The 21,958-nt window shown below is 44.2% G+C and overlaps 1 protein-coding gene across 1 annotated transcript in view; it reads left to right on the top strand.

Moving 5' to 3' along the window:
* ARAP3 (ArfGAP with RhoGAP domain, ankyrin repeat and PH domain 3) overlaps positions 1-21,958 on the top strand; it is a 500,752-nt gene that overhangs the window by 13,546 nt on the left and 465,248 nt on the right. Inside the window, exon 4 of the mRNA XM_070746896.1 lies at positions 14,871-14,941. Within this exon, the coding sequence (XP_070602997.1) occupies positions 14,871-14,941 (71 nt within the window). The remainder of the gene's footprint in view (positions 1-14,870; positions 14,942-21,958) is intronic.

Raw genomic sequence — 21,958 nt, 5'->3', positions numbered from 1 at the left:
ACAGGACCTGGAGAAGGCCAATTCTGTGGGACCTAATCGGTTGCAGGGATTTGTGCGGCAGAAGGCAGTCCCGAAGGTATTCTGGTCCGATGCCATGAAGGGCTTTATAGGTCATAACCCACACTTTGAATTTTGACCAGAAACTGATAGGCAGCTAATGCAGACTGCGGAGTGTTGATGTGACATGGGCATATCTGGTAAAGCCCATGATTGCTCTCGCAGCTGCATTCTGCATGATCTGAAGTTTCCAAACACTTTTCAGAGGTAGCCCCATGTAGAGAGCGTTAGAGTAGTCGAACCTCAAGGTGATGAGGGCATGAGTGACTGTGAGCAGTGAGTTCCGGTCCAAATAGGGCCACAACTGGTGCATCAGGCAAATCTGGGCAAGCGCCCCCCTCGCCACAGTCAAAAGATGATGTTCTAAAGTCAGCTGTGGATTGAGGAGGATGCCCAAGTTGTGGACCCTCTCTGAGGGTGTCAAGAGTTTCCCTACCCCAAGGTGATGAATGGTCAGATGGAAGTGTCCTTGGGAGGCAGAACCCACAGCTACTCCCTCTTGTCGGGGTTGAGTTTGAGCCTGTTAGCAACCATCCAGACCCTAACAGCCTCCAGACATCGGCACATCACTTCCATTGCTTCACCAAGTGGACACGGGGTGGAGATATATAACTGGGTGTCATCTGCATACTGATGACAACTCCTCCTTTCATTTCATTTATTTTCATTTATCCTGTGTCCTTGGATGATCTCACCCAGCAGTTTCATGTAGATATTAAACAGCAGGAGGGAGAGGACCAACTCCTGAGGAAAGGACCCCTCCCTCAATGAAGCGTTGGTAATCTCCTGGACCCAGCCCCGTGTCACCTCCCTGTTGGCTGAAACTAGCCAGGAGGGACATAAGTCCAATAAACAGGTTATGGAACTCACAGCTCCACTTCATCAGGTATTACTGGGACAAACTCCCTCCATACAGATGAACTAGAACAAGCCCCTGTCATCTTGATTGACTCATTGTCAGCCAACACTGCATTCCAATTGGAGTCAAGGTCTGTCTAGATCTAAACGATTTTATCATACAAATCCAATAAATACAGTAGAACCCCGACTTACGAGACTAATTGGTTCCGGAAGGAGGCTCGTAAGTCAGAACGCTCGTATGACGAAACATTGTTTCCCATAGGAAACAATGTAAAGTCAATTAATCCGTGCAACAAAAAAAAAAAACCGCTGCCGCCAAACGCGGAAGTTAGCGTTCAGAGACAGCTGCGAAGCGGCGCGCGTGTTTTAAAACGTGGCAGCCGGCCTGGGGGGCTCAGGGGCTTCCCCCCGAGCCCCCCAGGCCGGCTGTGAGGTTTTAAAACACGCGCGCCGCTTTGCAGCTGTCTCCTGAAGCCGAACGCAGTAAAAAAGCCGTTTGGCTACGGGGTGGATTCTCCCTTCTTAACCGGGCAGTTGCAGCTTCTTTCTGTTTAGCGCAGCGTTGCAGCGCTAAACAGCAAAAAATCGGCAACTGCCCGGTTAAGAAGGGAGAATCCACCCCGTAGCCAAACGGCTTTTTTTACTGTTTAGCGCTAGAATGCTGCGCTAAACAGTAAAAAAGCCGTTTGGCTACGGGGTGGATTCTCCCTTCTTAACCGGGCAGTTGCAGCTTCTTTCTGTTTAGCGCTCGAACGCTGCGCTAAACAGTAAAAAAGCCGTTTGGCTACGGGGTGGATTCTCCCTTCTTAACCGGGCAGTTGCAGCTTCTTTCTGTTTAGCGCAGCGTTCGAGCGCTAAACAGAAAGAAGCTGCAACTGCCCGGTTAAGAAGGGAGAATCCACCCCGTAGCCAAACGGCTTTTTTTACTGCTTAGCGCTCGAACGCTGCGCTAAACAGTAAAAAAGCCGTTTGGCTACGGGGTGGATTCTCCCTTCTTAACCGGGCAGTTGCAGCTTCTTTCTGTTTAGCGCTCGAATGCTGCGCTAAACAGTAAAAAAGCCGTTTGGCTACGGGGTGGATTCTCCCTTCTTAACCGGGCAGTTGCAGCTTCTTTCTGTTTAGCGCAGCGTTGGAGCGCTAAACAGCAAAAAATCGGCAACTGCCCGGTTAAGAAGGGAGAATCCACCCCGTAGCCAAACGGCTTTTTTTACTGTTTAGCGCTGGAACGCTGCGCTAAACAGTAAAAAAGCCGTTTGGCTACCGGGTGGATTCTCCCTTCTTAACCGGGCAGTTGCCGATTTTTTGCTGTTTAGCGCTCCAACGCTGCGCTAAACAGAAAGAAGCTGCAACTGCCCGGTTAAGAATGGAGAATCCACCCCGTAGCCAAACGGCTTTTTTACTGTTTAGCGCAGCGAACGCGGAAGTTAGCGTTCCGGCTTCAGGAGACAGCTGCAAAGCGGCGCGCGTGTTTTAAAACGTCACAGCCGGCCTGGGGGGCTCGGGGGGAAGCCCCCGAGCCCCCCAGGCCAGCTGCCACGTTTTAAAACACGCGCGCCGCTTTGCAGCTGTCTCCTGAAGCCGAACGCGGAAGTTAGCGTTCCGGCTTCAGGAGACAGCTGCGAAGCGGCACGCGTGTTTTAAAAGGCTTGCCAGCACCCCCCCCAGCCCCCCAGGCCGGCTGCAACCTTTTAAAACACGCGGGATACGAGCGCCAAGGAGCTGTCTCCTGAAGCTGAACGCGGAAGTTAGCTTTCGGCTTCAGGAGACAGCTCCTTGGCGCTCGTATCCCGAATGTGAGCTCGGGAGGCGAACAAAAATGTCGCTCCCCTCCCAGCTCTTATCTCGAGTAGCTCGTAAGTAGAGCTGCTCGTATGTCGAGGTTCCACTGTAATAATAAATAATAATCTGCAAAAAACTTATTAAAATCCTCAGCACTACCCTGCAAGAGTTTGTCAACTCCCCCCTAGTTAAGGAGAGAGCGAGTCACCATAAACAGGGCGACTGGGTGGGATTCTGCAGATGAAATCAGGGCAACATTATATGCACAGCTTGTCACCCTGAACTACTTGGGTCAGGTCCATGGTTGCCATGGTGGCCATGAAACCCTGTGCCAAACCAATGGATTTGCCAAGCAACAGCAGATAAAAATTCCCCAGATAATAAGCCTGGGGAATTCCACCGCCAGCCCAGCTACCTCCTCGAGTAGTGCAGGCAGGGCTGTTGACACGCATCTGGAAGGCAGGTACATGAGCAACAAGCACACCTGTACCCCTAGGTCCAACTTCACAAAGAGGGACTCACAACCCAATATATCATGAACAGCGAGCCTACATAGGCTGTTGGTCTTCTTGGCTATAATAGCCACTCCTCTTCTCTTTCTCTGGGGTCACGGCTGGTGCCACACCTGAAACCGTCTGGGCACATTTCAGAGAGAGGGACCCCTCCCTCTCGGCCCGAGCAGGTCTCAGTCACACATGCCAGGTCGGCCTCCTCATCCAGGAGTAAATCCTGGATTAGGGGAGCTTTATTTACAACCAACTTGGCATTAGGTAACAGCAGTCTGAGCCCAGGGTCCAGATTTCGCTTGTCACCAGTCCCCCAGGCAGACTTCATGGGGCCAGAAAGAGGGATCGCTTTCAAGCAGTGATCCCTTGTTCCCCAGGAGCAGCCTACCCCATGTTTCCTACCATATCTGCCTCTCCCCAGCAGAACTGGGATATTCCAACCCTGGGATATTCCAACCCTCTAACAACCCAGAGAAAGAGTCCCCCATTCCTCTCGCCTCCAGGCCACCAGGGAAACTGGTCCATCCATTTATCCCATTCATCCCAAACATCCTATCATTCCAAACATATTCATTCATCTGTCTCTAAAATTAGCCTAAATATAATTAAAAATTTATTAAAATTGCAATAATAAAAATATATATTCACTAAAACCAATCTCCTATCTTCTTTCTAGCATTAAAATATACCCTACTCCATTAAAATTAACCATGCATTCCCTTCTAAACCATACACACACAACCTCTCTTCATTCTCATTCACTCTCACCTCTCCCCACTTAATAAACAAGAATTATCCCCAATAAAATTACAACATTAACTAAAATAGGTCCAGGTGAAAAGAAGATATACTGTTCAATCTAGCCCAGTCCTTTTAGGGATTATTTATTTTGTCTGTCTCCTATAGCCAGAGAATGGTAAAATTTTAAGTAAGATGACAAATTAACAGTCTTATTACTGAGGTCCATTTGTGGGAAGAGGGTGGCCCAAACAAATGTTATCATGGGCATATCATAGTTCATGAGTCCCTCCTTGCTTCTTCCCCTATTCCGGTGGTGACGGGTTTAATATCACAGTTCAAAACTAACCAAACAAAAAGTGCTGTCATGCTGGTAAAATGTCCTTGTTCTTGTCAGCCACTCTCACTTGCTGGCAGAGGTAGGACCACAGTTCACAGCTTCCTCGCCAATGCTGGTTCTTGCTAGCTGCTCACATCCGGCGATCTCGGCAATGTTGGTTCACCTTTGACTCCCTCAGAGGTGTCAGCTCGCTCTCCTTCTCAATAATGCTGACACTTCCAACTGTCCCTGGAGGTCCACTCTTTCAGCTCATGGCTCTTGCTCTTACCCTTGCTGGCTGTCTCACTAGCTGCGTTCAGGAGCTGAGGTTAGCATTGGCATTGAAGTTCTGACAGGGTAGCTCCCTCCTCCCCCCATCAATCCACTCAATTCACTCGGGCCCACCAGCAGCTCTCACTTGTGTTCTTCAGACAGTGGAGCTCAGCGCTGCCTCATCACCAGCTCCCACAATACTTGGATCTCCAGTCTCTCTCACCAGCTGGGGGGTGGTTGCCAGACATTCTCACCAGCTGGGAAATACACATCCACTCTTTCCATTTTAGGGATCACTCTTTGACTGGCGCTGTCATTGCTGTCTCCCATCTCCCATCTCCCTCAGTCCCCAACTCACACCTCGAGCGCTGCCAAGCCAAGCCGACGCTGTCCACTCTCACTCACCAGCATCAGTGGCTTAGATTTAACTCGGGCACTCAGCTCTGGTCGAGGATAGCTGTAATCAGGAGAGCAGGCAGAGGTCTGTTCAGGGGTCCTCGGCGCTCCGTAACTTTGCAAAGTTTTCCTTGCTGCTGTTCAGGTTCTTCTCAGCTTTCTATTTTTGCGCAGCTGCAGCTGCCATCTGTTGCCAAGCCCCAGTGTCTCAGAATTTCCACAATCCGCTCATAAAGTCAGTAAACAACCCACTGCAGTATAAACTAGTCTGGCCAATCCAGTCCTGAACAAATAGGGACCCTGGCGATGTCAAAAGTCCGGGGTAGATAGCCTTAACTTGGCACAGTATAGATGTTTTCACTGTAGTCCATAGCAGTGCTCTTTCCTTGCCTCCTGCCTCAGCTGCAACCAGAACCAGTTGTTTTTCTGTATCTCTTACAGGTGGATCTATCTTTTTTCTAAGAAGGGCAATATGTCAGATTCCTAATATGATACTGCCATTCAAATGGAGGGAGGGAAAGCATGGGGTAAACTGTATTTTATAATCTTTTTCCTGCTGCCTAATCAATCCGTGATATTCTTACCGTTTGTTGGGATGAAATAAGGAGGGAGGACCATATGGATTACTTCAGATCATTGAAAGCAGAACACCCTGGGAATGGTTCCTTATCTATTTCTCAGGGTGACCAATAAACATTTTCACACCTGTGGATTGGCTGGAATCCACATCGGAATGGAGGGAGGGATTCTAAAGATTATTATTATTCTAAAGATTCTAAAGATTATTATTAACTATATGATATTGGAGGGAATTTAGAATCTGCTTTGCCTTTGTTCTGCTATTATTTCTCACTAAAATATTCCTTTTGAAATAGAGTCTACACTTTCTTGAAAAGGAGATGCAAGACTTTGCAGTTGGTCAGCCACTTACCCACATTTTTCAATATCATTGAATATTTTACAATATCTTCAACACATTTTTTGGCTCAGTCTTTGTAAACAACAACGGCTCATACCCAAAATTTGCTAGTCATACCACAAGTACTCACAATGATTTAACACAAATAGAATTCATTGAAGACAATGCTGAAAAAGCACTATGCAGCCTAAAACCTTCCCTCAATGTACAGCTAAAGTAGCAAAATAAAACATAAAGTCTGTCAATCGGACATGATGGACTATGAACATACTTCCTAAAAAAGCTCCCCCCAGCTATAGCTGAACCACTAAGCATAATCCTTGAAAAATCCTACAGGACCAGTTCCCTTCCTAACCTATGGTCACTAGCCACGGTCATCCCCATCTTCAAAAAAGAGAGATCCCATTCTAGTAGAAAACTACAGAGCAATCTCTCTATGCTGTGTCACATGCAAAGTCATGGAATTACTCATAAACCAATCCATTACCCTCCACCTAGAAACTAACAATCTATTTTCAAACAAGCAATTCGGTTTCAGGAAAAAAATTATCCTGCAATCTACAACTACTACACTGCAAAAACATATGGATCCCAAACTTGACTAGGGCAAAACAATAGATGCAATTTATATAGACTTCTGTAAAGCCTTTGACTCAGTGGTTCATGATAAACTACTTTTGAAACTGAAATCCTATGGCCTCTCTGGATGCCTACATGACTGGATAACTGCATTCCTGCAAACAGACAACAAGTGGTCAAAATAGGGAGCACACTATCTAATCCTGTTCCTATTAACAGCAGTGTACCAAAAGCAGCATATTCTATTTAAATGACCTTATACTCTATATAAATGACCTTTGCAATCATATTATAAGTGATTGCATTCTCTTCACCAATGATGTAAAATGCTTCAACATCATGAACAACATTTCTACCCTCTAAAAAGACCTTGACTCTGTGTCAGAATGGCTAAACATCTGGCAACTCCAAATCTCAACTAACAAATGCTCTGTCCTGCACATTGGCAAAAAGAATCAGAACACCAAATACAAGTTGAATAAACAAGACCTTGCAGATGGCCATCACTCTATCTAGGATCTTGCATACAGATCATCTGTCTGGAACCCACACCGCATATCAGACATAAATTCATTAGAAAATGTCCGGAAATACTTTACTAGAAGAGCCCTCCATTCCTCTACTCGCAACAGAATACCTTATGCAACCAGATTTGAAATCCTGGGCTTAGAAAGCTTATAACTATGTCACCTTCGGCATGACCTAAGCATAGCTCATAAAATTATCTGCTCTAATGTCCTACCTGTCAATGACTACTTCAGCTTCAACCACAACAATACACAAGCACACAACAGATACAAACTCAAAGTGAATCGCCACAAACCTGACTGTAGAAAATACGACTTTAGCAACAGAGTGATTAATGTTGGGAAGTTACTACCTGACTCTGTGGTTTCATCACCAAACCCCCAAAACTTTACCCTTAGACTGTCTACTGCTGACCTCACCCGATTCCTAAGAGGTCAGTAAGGGGCATGCATAAGCACACCAGCATGCCTACCTGTCCCTGTCCTAATGTTCCCTCTTATCAGTACCCATCTTATATATATAAACAATGTTATATTTATGTATATTGCAAATACATACTTGACAAAATAAATAAATAAAATAAATGGTCAAGTAATAATTTGTGGTAAACTTTATCAAATGCCTCAATGAAGTCCAAGTAAATTATTTCACTGGTCCACCAATTTTGTCATTTTATCAAAGAATGAAATGTTGGCTTGTGGTTGTGACTTTATTTGCCTCTAGAAGTTTGCTGACTCATAGTTTATCTTTTCCAGAATCTTTCCAGGTATAGATGTCAGGATTATAGGTCTGTAGTTTCCTGAATCCATTTTTTCCCTTATCAGCTCTTTTACAATCCTTTTGTATTTCTTGGTGCCTCTGAATGTTAGAAAGATATGGTTCAATGATTCCGAGATCATGTCTGCCAGCTCGTTCAATATTCCGGGATGTAATTCATTTGTTCATGTTGAGTTGAACTCATCTAGTGTGGACTGATTTTCTCTTACCATTTCCTTGCCTATTTAAATTTGTATTCCTAATATGTGCATCCAGCCTTTCACAGCAGCTTGTTAAAGCCGGTGGTAGGCTCCCAGATCAGATTGGTAGATTGGCAGTCCCAATACATACAGAGGAAACTATTAAAAGTTCACCTCAACCACCTCTTATTATTATTATTTTATTATTTATTAGATTTGTATGCCGCCCCTCTCCGTAGACCCAAGGCAGCTCTTCCTCCCTCCAGAGGGCCTTTAGGCTTTTGAAGGAATTCATCATGAAACTATTTAATCAACCTGTCTGCCTTTACATCACAGCTCTTGACCTAGTTGGCTTCAAAGAGGGGGTATCCCTTCCAATGTACTGCAACTGGCCCCTATGCAGCCTTGAATCTAAAATTATCTTCCCCCATAATGCATCGACTACCAGTGTGATCTGGGAGCCTACCACTGGCTTTAACAAGTTGCTGTGAAAGACAGGATGCACTTTTTCTAATGAGCAAGGGAGTTTAAGCTGTACTGTAGCAGGGTTGATTACTTTCACTATGTGGAAAGGCCCTATACATTTTGGTCCTATTTTTTTCCAAGGAAATTTTAACTCTATGTACTTCATTGGCATTCTAAAGTCCAGTTTAGGGGTTGGTTTGGCTTGGCTGTATTTGTTGTAGGCCCCAAAGTCAGTTTAATGTCAGGGTTCCAAGTAATAATCCCATAATATACAAAAAGCCAAGGCAGGTAGCTTCTCAAAGAATAGGTTTATTGGGAATATCATATTAACACAGTTCTGGTCAAAACCGACTCTGAAGGTTCCTGTGGTTTTCATTTAATTAAAAGTAAAAGTTTTCCCCTTTTCCCATACAATCAGTTACGTGGTCCAATCAGAGTACTGTCCAGTTGTCTGGTAACTTCACTCCTCTCTTTAATCAGGTGTGAGAATGTTCTTGGTTCCCAGGAGAAAGTATTCTGTCTTGGCTACAAAATCCCAGCTATCTCTATTCCCTCCTCCTTATCCCTCAGCTCCAGTGTGGCAACACTGAAACTTCAAAATAGCTTCAGTCAGGTCAGCTTCAGGGTTGACAAAGTACAGATGAAAAAAACCACTTATGTTTCTAATTCTTTAACTTTCTTCCAGAGCTATTCATGTTCTCTTGATCTTGTTTTCAGATTCATTGTTACATCAATCAATAGTAAGGATATGAATCTGTGGGCACATCTTTGATTTTTGTTCCAAAGAGACAACATACCTCCCTAGATTGATTGTCCGGTCTACAGACTGCTGATTCTGTTCTTTTCAGAAGTGAATCTCCTATCATCAATGAAGTCTGGATTACTTTTCTTCCAGTCATAGGAACACCTGATGATGTCCCTTCTCCAGGTGTCTGCATGCTTTCTTTCACAGATAAGATGTGAAATTGGTTGCTCTGTTCCAGTGGGATTGCACTGGACTGGGCTGCACTAGGCAGCAGGGACAATGCTCTTGGTTGTTGTTTTCTTCCATGTGACATTGCTATTGGTCTGTTTCTAAAGATTTATGTGCCCACTTCTTTCATTTCTTCTGATAGTTGTTGGTTCTTTATTGTCTTCAGTTTGGATATAGTCTTGTTTCTTTGGTTGGATTTTCTTGTTTTGTGGGTTGAATCTTGGAGTGGTTAGAGTTGCTTCCAAACTTTTTATTTTTTCTTCAACAATTCATTCAGTTTACATTTGATACATGTGTAATTTTGGGTCTTCTATGGGCATGAGTACATACATGGAACATATTTTGCAAATCACAACAGCATCAGTTTATTTTATTTTTTATTTTTTTTATTTTTATTGTTAAAGTTGAAAGGGACCATGGAGGTCATCAAATCCAACCCCCTGCCTGAGCAGGAAACCCTATAGCACCCCAGCCAAATGGCAGTCCAATCTCCTCTTTAAAATGTCCAGAGTATTGGAGTTCACAACATCCGCTGGAAGGTTGTTCCACTGGTTGATCACTCTGACCATCAGGAAGTTCTTCCTTATTTCCAGGTTGAATCTCTCCTTGGTCAGCTTCCAGCCATTGTACCTCATCTGGCCCTCTGGTGCCCTAGAGAATAGAGTGACCCCCCTCTCTGTGGCAACCCCTCATATACCTGTACACTGCTATCATGTCCCATCTGGCCCTCCTTTTCTTTAGGCTATCCATGCCCAATTCTCACAGTCTCTCTTCGTAAATCTTGGTTTCTAGTCCCCTAATCATTTTGGTTGCTCTTTTCTGCACCTTCTCCAGAGTATCAATGTCTCTTTTGAAGTGTGGTGACCAGAACTGAATACAGTACTCCAGATGTGGTCTGACCAGGGCTTAGTAGAGTGGTATTAAGACTTCCCTGGTCTTGGTGTGTATTCCCCTGTTGATGCAGCTTAGGATTGTATTGGCTTTTTTGGCCGCTGCTGCACATTGTTGGCTCATGTTTAGTTGATTATCCACCAAGACTCTGAGATCTCTTTCACAGTCGCTACTGCTAAGAGGGGATTCTCCCAGGCTGTATGTGTGTCTAGGGTTCTTTTTATCTAGGTGAAGGACTTTGCTCTTGTCGACGTTGAACATCATTTTGTTAGTATGGGCCCACTGTGTTAATCTGTCCAGGTCTTTCTGTATTTTGAGCCTGTCTTCTAGGGTATTGGCTACCCCTGCCAGCTTGGTGTCGTCTGCAAATTTGATTAATTCCCCTTCTATTCCCTCGTCCAGGTCACTGATGAAAATGTTGAAGAGAACAGAGCCCAGGACAGAACCCTGTGGTACCCCACTGCCTACCTTCTTCCATGTGGGTTTGGAGCCGTTGAGGACAACTCGTTGGGTGCAGTTGGTCAGCCAACTGTTAATCCATCTGCATGTGTTGTAATCTACCTCGCTTTTTTCTAATTTGTGGATTAGGAGATAGTGGTCAACTTTATCGAAAGCTTTGCTGAAGTCTAAGTACCGGTATATGAGGTCTACTATGTTGCGCTGGTCTACTGATTTGGTTATGGTGTTGAAAAATGATATGAGATTGATTTGGTATTATTTGTTTCTGACAAACCCATGTTGGCTGTTGGATATTATCTTGTTTGTTTCCAGGTAGTGGCAAAGCTGGTTTTTTATTATTTTCTCCAGTATTTTTCCAGGTATAGAAGTCAGACTTGATAGGTCTGTAATTGCCTGGGTCAGTCTTTTTACCTTTTTGTGGATGGGAACTATGTCAGCTCATTTCCAGTCTTCTGGAAGGTCTCCAGTGGCCCAAGATTTTTGGTAGAGAGGAGAAGAGGTTCCGCTATGGTGTCTGCCAGTTCCTTTAGGACTCTGGGGTGAAGTCCATCTGGTCCCAGAGATTTGTACTAGTTGAGCTCGCACGAGTAGTTCCTAATTGTAGTTTTGTCTGCGTTGAGTTCGGTTCCGGGACTGTTTATTGCAGTTAAGTTGTAGATCGGTTGGTTGGTGGTTCCTTTTTGTGTGAAAACTGATGTAAAGTAGGCATTGAGCAGCTGTGCTTTATCTCTGTTGTCTGTGATTTCATTACCGTCTTCATTTTTTTGTGCAGTAACTGTTTCTTTGATTTTCTTCTTGTTGTTTATGTGATGGAAGAAACTTTTTTTGTTGTCATTAACTTTCATTGCAAGTTATTGTTCGTGTTGAGTTTTTGCTGTTCTTATTTTTTATTTGCAGGTTCTGGCTGTTTGCTGATATTCCGCCTTGGTTATAAATCCTTCTTTCCATTTTTTGTATTTGGCTTTTTTTTTTCTTTTACGTTGTCTGTGAGGTCTTTGTTTAGCCATGCTGGTTTCATTTTAGTTTTGCTGCTTTTTTTTTTTGTGGGGATTGAATTGTTTTGGGGCTCAATGATAGTGTCTTTAGGGCCTCCCAGGCTTCCTGTGTGGATTTACTCTTTAGAAGTTCCTTCCAGGTTCCCCCCCCCCAGATTCACTCTGAGCTTGTTAAAGTCCACTTTTCTGAAGTCTGGGACTGTAGTGGAGTTGGGTATAGCAGTTGGTGATTGCACAATGTTGAATTTTAAGATGATATGGTCACTCTCACCCAGCGTCCCTTCTTCTTCTATTCCTTCTATCATTTCTTCCCTGTTTGTTAGAATTAGGTCTAGCATTGCAGTCCCTCTGGTTCCTGTTTCCACTTTTTGGGTTAGAAAGTTGTCAGCGAGGCTGGTGAGAAATCTGTCAGACTTTCCACTTGGTGCTTAAAAAAGATCAAAAATTTATTCTTTTTTAAAAAGTTAAAATCATCTATGTTTTTTCCTTTCCTGCAGGCAGTAGCAAACCCCCAAATATTATATTTATTTGTTCCACTACTTATTTTAACTTTTCTGCTCTGTACAGTATTTCCAAGTTTAATTCACATAGATTTCTAAGCAGGAGTAAATATTGTTAATTTACACTGTTCCAAGCATAAAATTCAAGCTATCTTTGTAATATAAGCAGAGGTAGGCTCCTAGGAGGATGGGGTGGAACACCGTTCCACTCGCAAAAATGGAATTGAGTGCACAACTACATCACCACCGTGCATGTACATGCCATGCATGTGCCGTACATGCGCTGGAATCAGCAATTTTTGCAAAAATCCCAAGGCACGAGGGACATTCATGTGAGATTCGACTTCTGCGCATGTGCAGGTCTACACCCCCCCCAGCTCTGGCCGCACAGCCTGCTGTGCCCCCCCCCCAGCTGCCCTGAGCCTTTGGGACCACAGTGCTGGAGGCCCGGCCTGACGCAGCTCTCCACCAAGTCTGGATCTGGATGAATCAGCTGCTGCTCAAAGGGCGAGGGGAGCAGGCAGAATGAGATCCTCCCTCCTCCATGCCCACTTCTGCCCTGGTAAGATATCGCAGTCCGAAACAGAATGAGGGAGGGGGCAGGCAGAGGTGGTCTAGGGAGTGTCAAAGGGAGGATGTTGCTCTGTCTGTTCCCCTCACCCTTCAATGCTGCAGCCAATTCATCTGGGTCCGGGCTCGGTGGAGAGTGGTGTACCACTGTGCCGGGTCTCCAGTGCTGTGTCCAAAATGACTCTCTAGGCTACCCCATCCAGATATGTGCTGAAGTGCAGTAAAGCCCCATAGGCTGCTGATGGCCTGATGTGGGTTGATGTCCGGCACTTCCCCTCGCAGGCAGGCAGGGCTACCCTTCTTCCCATACCCCCCCCCGCTGCTCTGTAGCAGAGAAGATGGCGAAGAGAGCCCAGGAACCATGCAAGCTGCTGGGCGCTGGGCGCTTCTGCTTGACCCAGCAAGCCACTGCAATCCCTGACCAGAGACAGGGCAAAGAGGGAGAGAGATGGAAAAGCCTGGCTGTTCTTCCGATTCTGCCATTTAGCACTCCACCCCCACCTGAGAGGCTCCAGGGAAAGGTGAGGGCTGAGCCCTTGAAGCCACTCCGGGAGAATCTCTGCAGATCTTTCGACGGTTTCTCTTGCGGCTCCTCCGCCTTTCTGGGGCGCTTTGCCCGCCCCTCGCCTGCTGCTCTCATGTTCCCTTCATTCCCTCCCAGGCTTTAAGCCCCCTTCCTCCTCCTCTTCCTCCTCCTTTTCCTCCCTCCCTCCCCCTCCTCCTCCACTGCTCTCCTTCACCCACATGCAACCACAACACCGCACCCACAATATCCCACCCATGCCTTTGTCGTAACAACACGGGATTCCCAGATAGACAGACACATGCAAGCATGTGCGCATGCACAAAACCAGGAGCCGCCGCTCACCCCAGGAGTCTCCCCAGCCACCGCTTGCCCTGCGGGTCTTCCCAGCATTGCCAAGCAAAGGGTGAGTGGTCGCTGTCTCCCCTCCCTCCAACCCAGGATTTCCCTCCGGGAAAGAAGCTGCTGGCAGTATTGCTGGGGGTTCCCTGCAGGGGGCTGGCATGGTGGTGGTATTTGGGGACCCTAGATGGGAGGGAGAAAGATACAAGCCTCCCCCATCCTTGTTTTATACATGCTTTCATCGAGCACTGTCAGCGAAGGGGCTGCAGGAGGGGCGAGACAGGTGATATCGAAGCGCTCGTGAAAGCACCCTCAGCAAAGAGGCTGCAAGAGCGCTTTCGCTGAGCGCTTCAGGAACACCTGCCCCACCCCTCCTGCAGCCCCTTCACTGACAACGCTTGACAAAAGTACTCTCAGCGAAGGGGCTGCAGGAGGGGTGGGCCAGGCGATACCGAAGCGCTTGGAGAAAGCCCTCTCGCAGTCCATTCGCTGAGAGCACTTTCGCCGAGCACCTCAGAAGCACCTGCCCCATCCCTTCTGCAGCCCCTTCACTGACAGCACTTGGCGAAAGCGCTCTCAGTGAAGGGGCTGCAGGAGGGGTGGGGCAGGCACGCCTCAAGTGCTTGGCGAAAGTGCTCTCATCGAAGCAGCTGCGGGAGCGCTTTCGCTGAGGGCTTCGGGAGCGCCAGCCTTTGCTTCAGCCGGGGAGAGGCAGCACCGGCCCTACCCCTGCACAGCTTGCTCGCCCGAGCCGCCAATGCCTGCCGGTCTCCCACGGGCGCCCTTTGCTCCCAACTGGAGTCCCTGTCAGTGCTTGGGCCATCACAGTGCCCGAGCGCCATCAGTGACTCGAGTATACACCGAGGTCGGATTTTCAGCACATTTTTTGTGCTGAAAAACTCGACTTATATTCGAGTATATGCTGTAATACATATGGTGATCAAAATACCTAATTTATTTTTCTGGGGGGAAAAGAGCAAGAGCTTTTTTTTTTTGAAGCAAAGCACTAGAAGCAAGGAAATGTTTCTAATTGCTAAAACAAAACTTCCTGCCTTCCTGTGTGCCTATAGCAATACATTTTCACAAAGTTCTCTCTGCTAACAAAAAATACATAAGAGAGAGGCACATTTTCCATTTTTGTTCTAACTAAATCAGACTCAAGCTAACATCACTGAAGTGTCTTTTTGTTAACTTTTTATTTTTGAAGTCATGATTGCTTTTTCAACCTTGTTTACCATCAGATACTGTTGAAGACGTCATCAGCCCCTATTGTGAGAGTCTGTTTGGATATTGCTGGCCCACCCAGGGACAGGTATGGATATCTTACACTCTTTTTCTGTTTTGCCTATCCGAGCATTTTTCTGGAGGACTGTGGTGATACTTACTGTTCTATAACTATTTACAGTGGTACCTCATCTTACGAACTTAATTCGTTCCATGACCAGGTTGTTAAGTAGAAAAGTTCTTAAGATGAAACAATGTTTCCCATAGGAAAAGCTAATAATGCGTGAAAACCAATTAGGAAAATCCAAAACTGAAAGCCATGACCAGAGGAAGCGGCAGGCAAGAGGTTACTTTGGAAGCGAGATCGGCACAGAATGTAGCCGGAAGCCAGAGGCATATTGAAGAGACTTCAGGCACAGAATGTAGCAGGAATCCAGGGGCATATTGAAGAGACCTCGGGCACAGAACATAACAGGAATCCAGGGGCATATTGAAGAGACCTCGGGCACAGAACATAGCAGGAATCCAGGGGCATATTGAAGAGAATTCAGGCGCAGAATGTAGCAGGAATCCAGGAGCATATTGAAGAAACCTGAGGCCCAGAACGTAGCAGGAATCTAGGGGCATATTGAAGAGACTTCTGGCACAGAACGTAGCAGGAATCCAGAGGCATATTGAAAACATTGCAGTAACCCAGAGGCATATTGAATAGACTTTGCACACAGAATGTGGCAGGAATCCAGGGGCATATTGAAGAGACTTCGGGCACAGAACGTAGCAGGAAGCCAGGGGCATATTGAAGAGACTTCAGGCACAGAACGTAGCAGGAAGCCAGGGGCATATTGAAGAGACCACAGGCACAGAACGTAGCAGCAAGCTACATCTTCAATATGCCTCTGGCTTCCTGCTACATTCTGTGCCCGAACTCTCTTCAATATTCCCCTGGCTTCTTGCTATGTTCTGTGCCCCAACTCTCTTCCAAAATACCCCGCACCTGCTGCTACCTTCATCGGCTGTCCTCTCTCTTCTCCAATGCCTTGGCACTTTGCCATGATAGTAGCAGAAGGGATGGGGGTGGGGTGAAGGCCCTGCACAGCAAAATCTGGCTCCAGTTTGCTTGCGATCATCAGAGCCTACAAACTTAAAAGCGCTTGTTTTGGCTGCTGCTCACAGCAGCCAGGAGAGAATTAAGGGTTCGTAAGACAAAAATGGTTCATGAGATGAGGCAAAAAAATCCTGAACGCCCGGTTCGTATCTTGAAAAGTTCGTATGAAGAGGTGTTCGTAAGACGAGGTACCGCTGTATTTTATAATTACTGGAGACTCTATTGTGAGAATAAGGAAGGCTCTTAAGTAAAGTGACTCTTGATTTGTGGAAGCTTCCTGGACTACTTAAATGGAACTGATTAATAATCCTGAGATGTAAAGAACTATGATTATTGAACTTTCTGAGGAGCAACATTGGACTTGAATATATTAATTTTGGACTTAAGTAAAATAAGAGAAAATGCTGCATCAGGGGGAAATGAATGAGATTTAAGAGAAATGGCAATCAGGTTTCAAAGCATTAGGGGTACTATGACAAAGAGTCACAGAGAGATAAAGAACGTAATGCAAGACATAAATGTGAAAATAGAAAATATGCTACATCTGATCATGAATGACGATCAAAGAGTCTAGGAAAGAGAGGAGACAGCAGAAAGAATGGAGGAAAAGATAAAACAGAAAATGTCCAGAGATAGTTCACCAGAAGAGCTCTTCACTCCTCTAATCGTAACAGAACATCCTACGAAACTAGACTTACAATCCTGGGTCTAGAAAGCTTAGAACTAAGACGCCTCAAACATGATCTAAGTATTGTCCACAAGATCATATGCTGCAACGTCCTGCCTGTCAAAGACTACTTCAGCTTCAACCACAACAACACAAGAGCCCACAATAGATACAAGCTTAATATTAACTGCTCCAAACTTGACTGTAAAAAATACGACTTTAGTAATTGAGTTGTCAAAGTGTGGAATTCACTACCGGACTCTGTAGTATCTCCCCTAACCCCCAACACTTTACCCTTAGACTATCCACGGTTGACCTCACCAAGTTCCTAAGAGGTCAGTAAGGGGCGTACATAAGAGCACCAGAGTGCCTACAGTCCCCTGTCCTATTGTCTCTCCTATATCTTCTCTTCTATACCTATACCTTTTTCTGCTATTTTCTCATAGTTATATTTTACTCCTTTATTTTCTCCTCCATTTTCCCCCTTTAATACATTCTACCTGATTATATTCTCTGTAACCCTCATTGTGTATTATTGTGTATTGGACAAAACAAACAAATAAATAAAAAAAATGAATTAAAAAACCAAAGCAAGAAGATGAGAAGGAGAAGACAATAAAAATAATGATGTCTGATTAAATAAACTAAGGGAAAAATGACTTTAAGAGATTTAAAAAATGGAATCAGATAACCTGGAAGATACTTTTGAAAGGGAGATAGGAGTTTGGGTGAACACTATAGAGACTTGGCAGCTTAGGAGGATAGTGGTGGGAAAAATATTCAGACTGAATGGTGAAGGTACAGATGCTGATAGAAACAAAGATCCAAGACAGGAGTATGCGAGGCAAGCCAAAAAATAAATAAGAATTGAAGTATTAAAATGGACAAGAGATGATGGCTAGAAAGGAATTATTACTTTTTTTCTTTTTTCTAATGATGGCCTGGTTAAAAACTACAATAGAGGTAGAAATAACAATAGACACCTTTATATAAAGCAATAGTTAGATAGAAAGATTGGAGTTTGAAAGATGGTATTATCAGGTATGTTTAAATAATAGGATGACTGGTACTTGAATGGCATATTTTTACTTTGAACAACCAAATAATGAAGGACTATGTCTTAATATAAGCAAGTATATTAACACTAGTATTAGTAATGTGACCTGAACAGAAGTTAGAATAGAGGTAGAAATAAGAAATACACACAATCTCTTCTCTATGTAGATTATAAAATTTTCACAGCTATAATTTTGGAAAGGCTCAAAATGTTTAAAAATGAAATCATGTATATAGATCAAAAATGGGTTTCTCCCCAAAAGAAATATAAAAAACAATATTAGAAATATAATTAATGTACTTGAATATTATCAATGACATCCAGAAAAACAATTATCCCTATTTTTTTAGACACTGAGAAGGCATTTGATAATTTATATTGGAAATTCATAATTTTACAATTGGACAAGATGCATTTTGGGGAGAAAATTGAGAAATTATACACCATTCAAACAGCAAGAAATGCAAAAACCACTGATAAAATTAATATTACAAAAGAAGTAGACAAGGGTGTCCCTTAGCTCCCCTATTATTTATCCTTACTCTTCAAATTCTATTGAACAAGATTAGAAATGAACAAGAAATAAAGGAACTACAAATCAAAAGTGAAACCTATGAACTCCAGGTGTTTGCAGACAACTTAGTCTTTATACTAGAACAACCACTAACATCAAGACCCAAACTATTACAGCACATAGACGTATTTGACAAGGCTTCAAAATTAATAGGAACAAAACAAAGGTATAATGAAGAATATTATGAAAAAGCAAGAAAAGGAATGGGAAGAGGAAACAGCTATACAGTCTAATAAAAAAATTAAGTATCTAGGAATCTGGCTAACATCAACACTAAAGAGAGAAAATTACCATAAATCGATCAAACAAGTTAAAAAAGACATAGAAATCTGGGGAAAAAGCTTCAAATATCATTCATAGGCAGAATAGCCTCAACAAAAATGAACATACTCCTCAGATTCCTATTTCTATTCCAGGTGATACCAATAAAATTAGAGACAGGGTTTTTTAAGGAGTTAAATAAGATAATAGCAGATTTTATTTTGCAAGACAAAAAAACCTCAAATCAAATTAAAAGTATTGCAAGACAGGAGAGACCGGGGGGGGGGGATTTTAGCTTGCCGAACTGGGAGATGTGTTATTATACTGCAGCATTAACTTGGATTAAAGATTGGGTAACACTAAGAAACAAAAGAATATTGATGCTGAAGGGGCATGCCTTCCTGTGGGACAGAAAATGTAAGACTCATAAATACTTCCAAGCAATGTTCTCTCTAATTTTTTTTTTGGGTGTGGGCGGAAAAGTATAGTGTCTGAGTGGCAGTCCCTTTGGGACTGGGCGGCATAGAAGTATAAATAAATAAATAAATAAATAAATAAATAAATAAATAAGGAAAAATTCCCTTCTTTTTTATTAAAAGAAATTAATAATAAAACAAAACCAAAATCTATTACGATTATTACTATCTTCTCCTCTTTTTCCATCCCTGTCTCCTCCCCCCTTATGCGTGTGGTGTGTGAGTGTGTGTGTGTGTGTGAACTCTTGAACCATTTCCAATAACAGGTGAGCTATTGGAAATGGTTCAAGTGTTCACACACACACACACACACACACACACACACAAACAGCTGGGTTTTTTTTTCTCTGTTATTATTTGGGTGCTTTTTACCATATGCTTTAAATCAAGAGTCATTTCTCTCTCTTTCTCTCTCCCCCTCTTGCTCTCTCTCTCTTTTTCTCACTTTCTCTCTCCCTCTTTCTATGTCACTCTGTCTGTTGCTCTCTCTCTCTCACTCTTTCTTGTTTTCTTTCTCTCTCTCTCTATTGCTTTCTTTATCTCTCACTCTTTCTTTCTATCTCTCTTTCTTTCTTTCTCTTGTTCTCTCTCTTGCTTTCTTTCTCCCCCTTTCTCTATCTCTCTCTTTCTCACTTTCTCTCTCCCTCTCTCTCTGTCAGCGAGGGGGCTGCGAGAGCGCTTTCTCCAAGCACTTCGGGAACGCCTGCCCTGCCTCTACTGCAGCCTCCTTGCTGAAAGTCCGGGACGAAAGCGCTCCCAGTGAGGGGGCTGCGAGAGGGGTGGGGTGGGCATTCCTGAAGTGCGCGGAGAAAACCCTCTCTCGCAGCCCCCTGGCTGGGAGCACAGATGAGAAGGAGAAGAAGCCGCAGCCACCGCCGCGGGAGAAGTCGCGCCTCAAGGCAGGAGGTGGTGGAGGAGGAAAGGGGGTGGATAGGGCAGGCGGGGGGCAGCACCAAGAGGCCAGGGGCGCGAGGGGGCTGGAGGCACCGTGGGAAGGCAGGGGCAGCCGCAGCTCCTTTTCCTTCTACTGCTGACGCCTCCCCGCCTCCGCCCCCCCCGCGGGCTGGCAGAGGGATGGGGAGCACACGCCCATGGAAAAGGGTGCACGGGGGATATTTTGGGGCGCGCACGGGCGCACGGACACAGCCTACGGGGAACAGTGCTTCCAAGGTCACCTAATCAGAGACTCCTTGATTCAAGTATGGCAAAAGATTTTTAAAAATCACTAGAGTAAAATACTGACCTGGCTATACACTATGAAAACCTTAATATACCTAAATTTAATGGATAGTACCAAAGTGAAGACTTACAAAGAACTCTTGAAGGATCAGGGAGAACTGAAAACAAGGCATAAAAAAGACAAAGCACCATATGGGTTCCAAAAAGAAGATAACGACCTAGATAGGAAGACAAAATCATAACAGAACTTTACAACTTTCTATTGAGGTATAAAATGGAGGATGAAATTGTTAAGAAGGTAATGATAAAATGGGCCTGAAACTTTGGATACAACATAGAACTAGAAAAGAGGGAGTGCATATGGAATAAAAGCTATAAAATGACAAAAATCTGTTTAGCATATAAAGCAAATTTTTATAAAATGGTTCACAGATATCATCTCCCACCAGCTTGGATTGCAAGAATATATTCCAATATGTCTCCAGAATGCTGGTAGTGCAAACATAATATAGGGACTTATTATCATATGTGGTGGTCCTGTTCAGAAGCTAAACAGTACTGGCAGATAGTCAGAAGGTGGATTGAGGAAATCACGAATCAGCACATTAAAATGAAACCAGAACTATTTCTTCTAGGAATATTTACAGGAAACCAAGACAAGAAAACCCATTACAGGGAGTCCCCGGGTTATGTCAGTCCTGAGTTATGATGTTTCGTGCTTACGACACATCTCCCATTTACTGTATAAAGCCTTGTTTTGACTTAAGTGGTTTTGCATCGTAAATGTCATAACACAAACTTCGTGTTTGGTGTGCGTGGAAGAAGTGGAAGTCGCATTGTACGCCATTTTAGCTTGCTGCTACATCATTCTTTCTCACGTGTGTTTGATTTTGTGAACTTTTTGTCCTTCATTATGGCTCCCAAGTGTAAGGCAGATTCTTCTGGTGTTGCAGCGAAGAAGAGGAGGAAAGCCATCACCATGGAAGTGAAATTGGATATCATAAAGCGATTCCATAGGGGGGAAACAGCAATAAATATTGGCTGGTCACATGGACTTAGTCGTTCAACTGTCGTTACGATTATCAAGGATAAATATTGCATCCTTGAACATGTGAAAGGATCTGCTCCTATGAAATCAACAGTGATAACCAAGTAGTGGTCTTGTTATTGAGAGGGAAAGTGCTTTGGTTGGAAGACCAAAATCAACGGCATATCCCAGTGAGCCTTATCATGGTTCAGGAGAAGACTAAAAGATTGTTTGAGGCATTGAAAAAAGAAAAGGGCGAGGGAAGTGAAAGTGAACAGTTTGTGGCCAGTGGGGGTTGGTTTAACCGTTTTAAGGCTCGTGCCAATTTCTATAATATTAAAGTGCAAGGTGAAGCTGCTAGTGGTGATGAGAAAGCAGCAAGTGAGTTTCCTGAAGGGTTGGCTGAGATAATTAGGGAGGGGGGTTACTGGGCTGAACAAATGTTCAACGTAGATGAGATAGGCTTGTTTTAGAAGCGTTTGCCTAACCGTACGTACATCGCCAAGGAGGAGAATTGAGCACCAGGTCATAAAGCCAGCAAGGAGAGACTGACTTTGCTTCTTCGGGGAAATGCTGCTGGCGACTACAAACTGAAGCCCTTGCTGGTGTATCAAGCTAAGAATCCAAGGGCACTCAAGGGCATTTGGAAGGGTCAACTACCAGTCATCTGGAAGGCTAATAAGAAGACATGGGTAACACTTGCAGTGTTTGAGAACTGGTTCAGCAACCATTTTGTGCCAGGCGTGGAGTGGTACTGTA

This window comes from Erythrolamprus reginae, chromosome 3, assembly GCF_031021105.1.
Source record: "Erythrolamprus reginae isolate rEryReg1 chromosome 3, rEryReg1.hap1, whole genome shotgun sequence".
NCBI classification, from domain to species: Eukaryota; Metazoa; Chordata; class Lepidosauria; order Squamata; family Dipsadidae; genus Erythrolamprus; species Erythrolamprus reginae.
The sequence above is the reverse complement of the archived record's forward strand: the minus strand, read 5'-3'. Positions and strand labels throughout refer to the sequence as shown.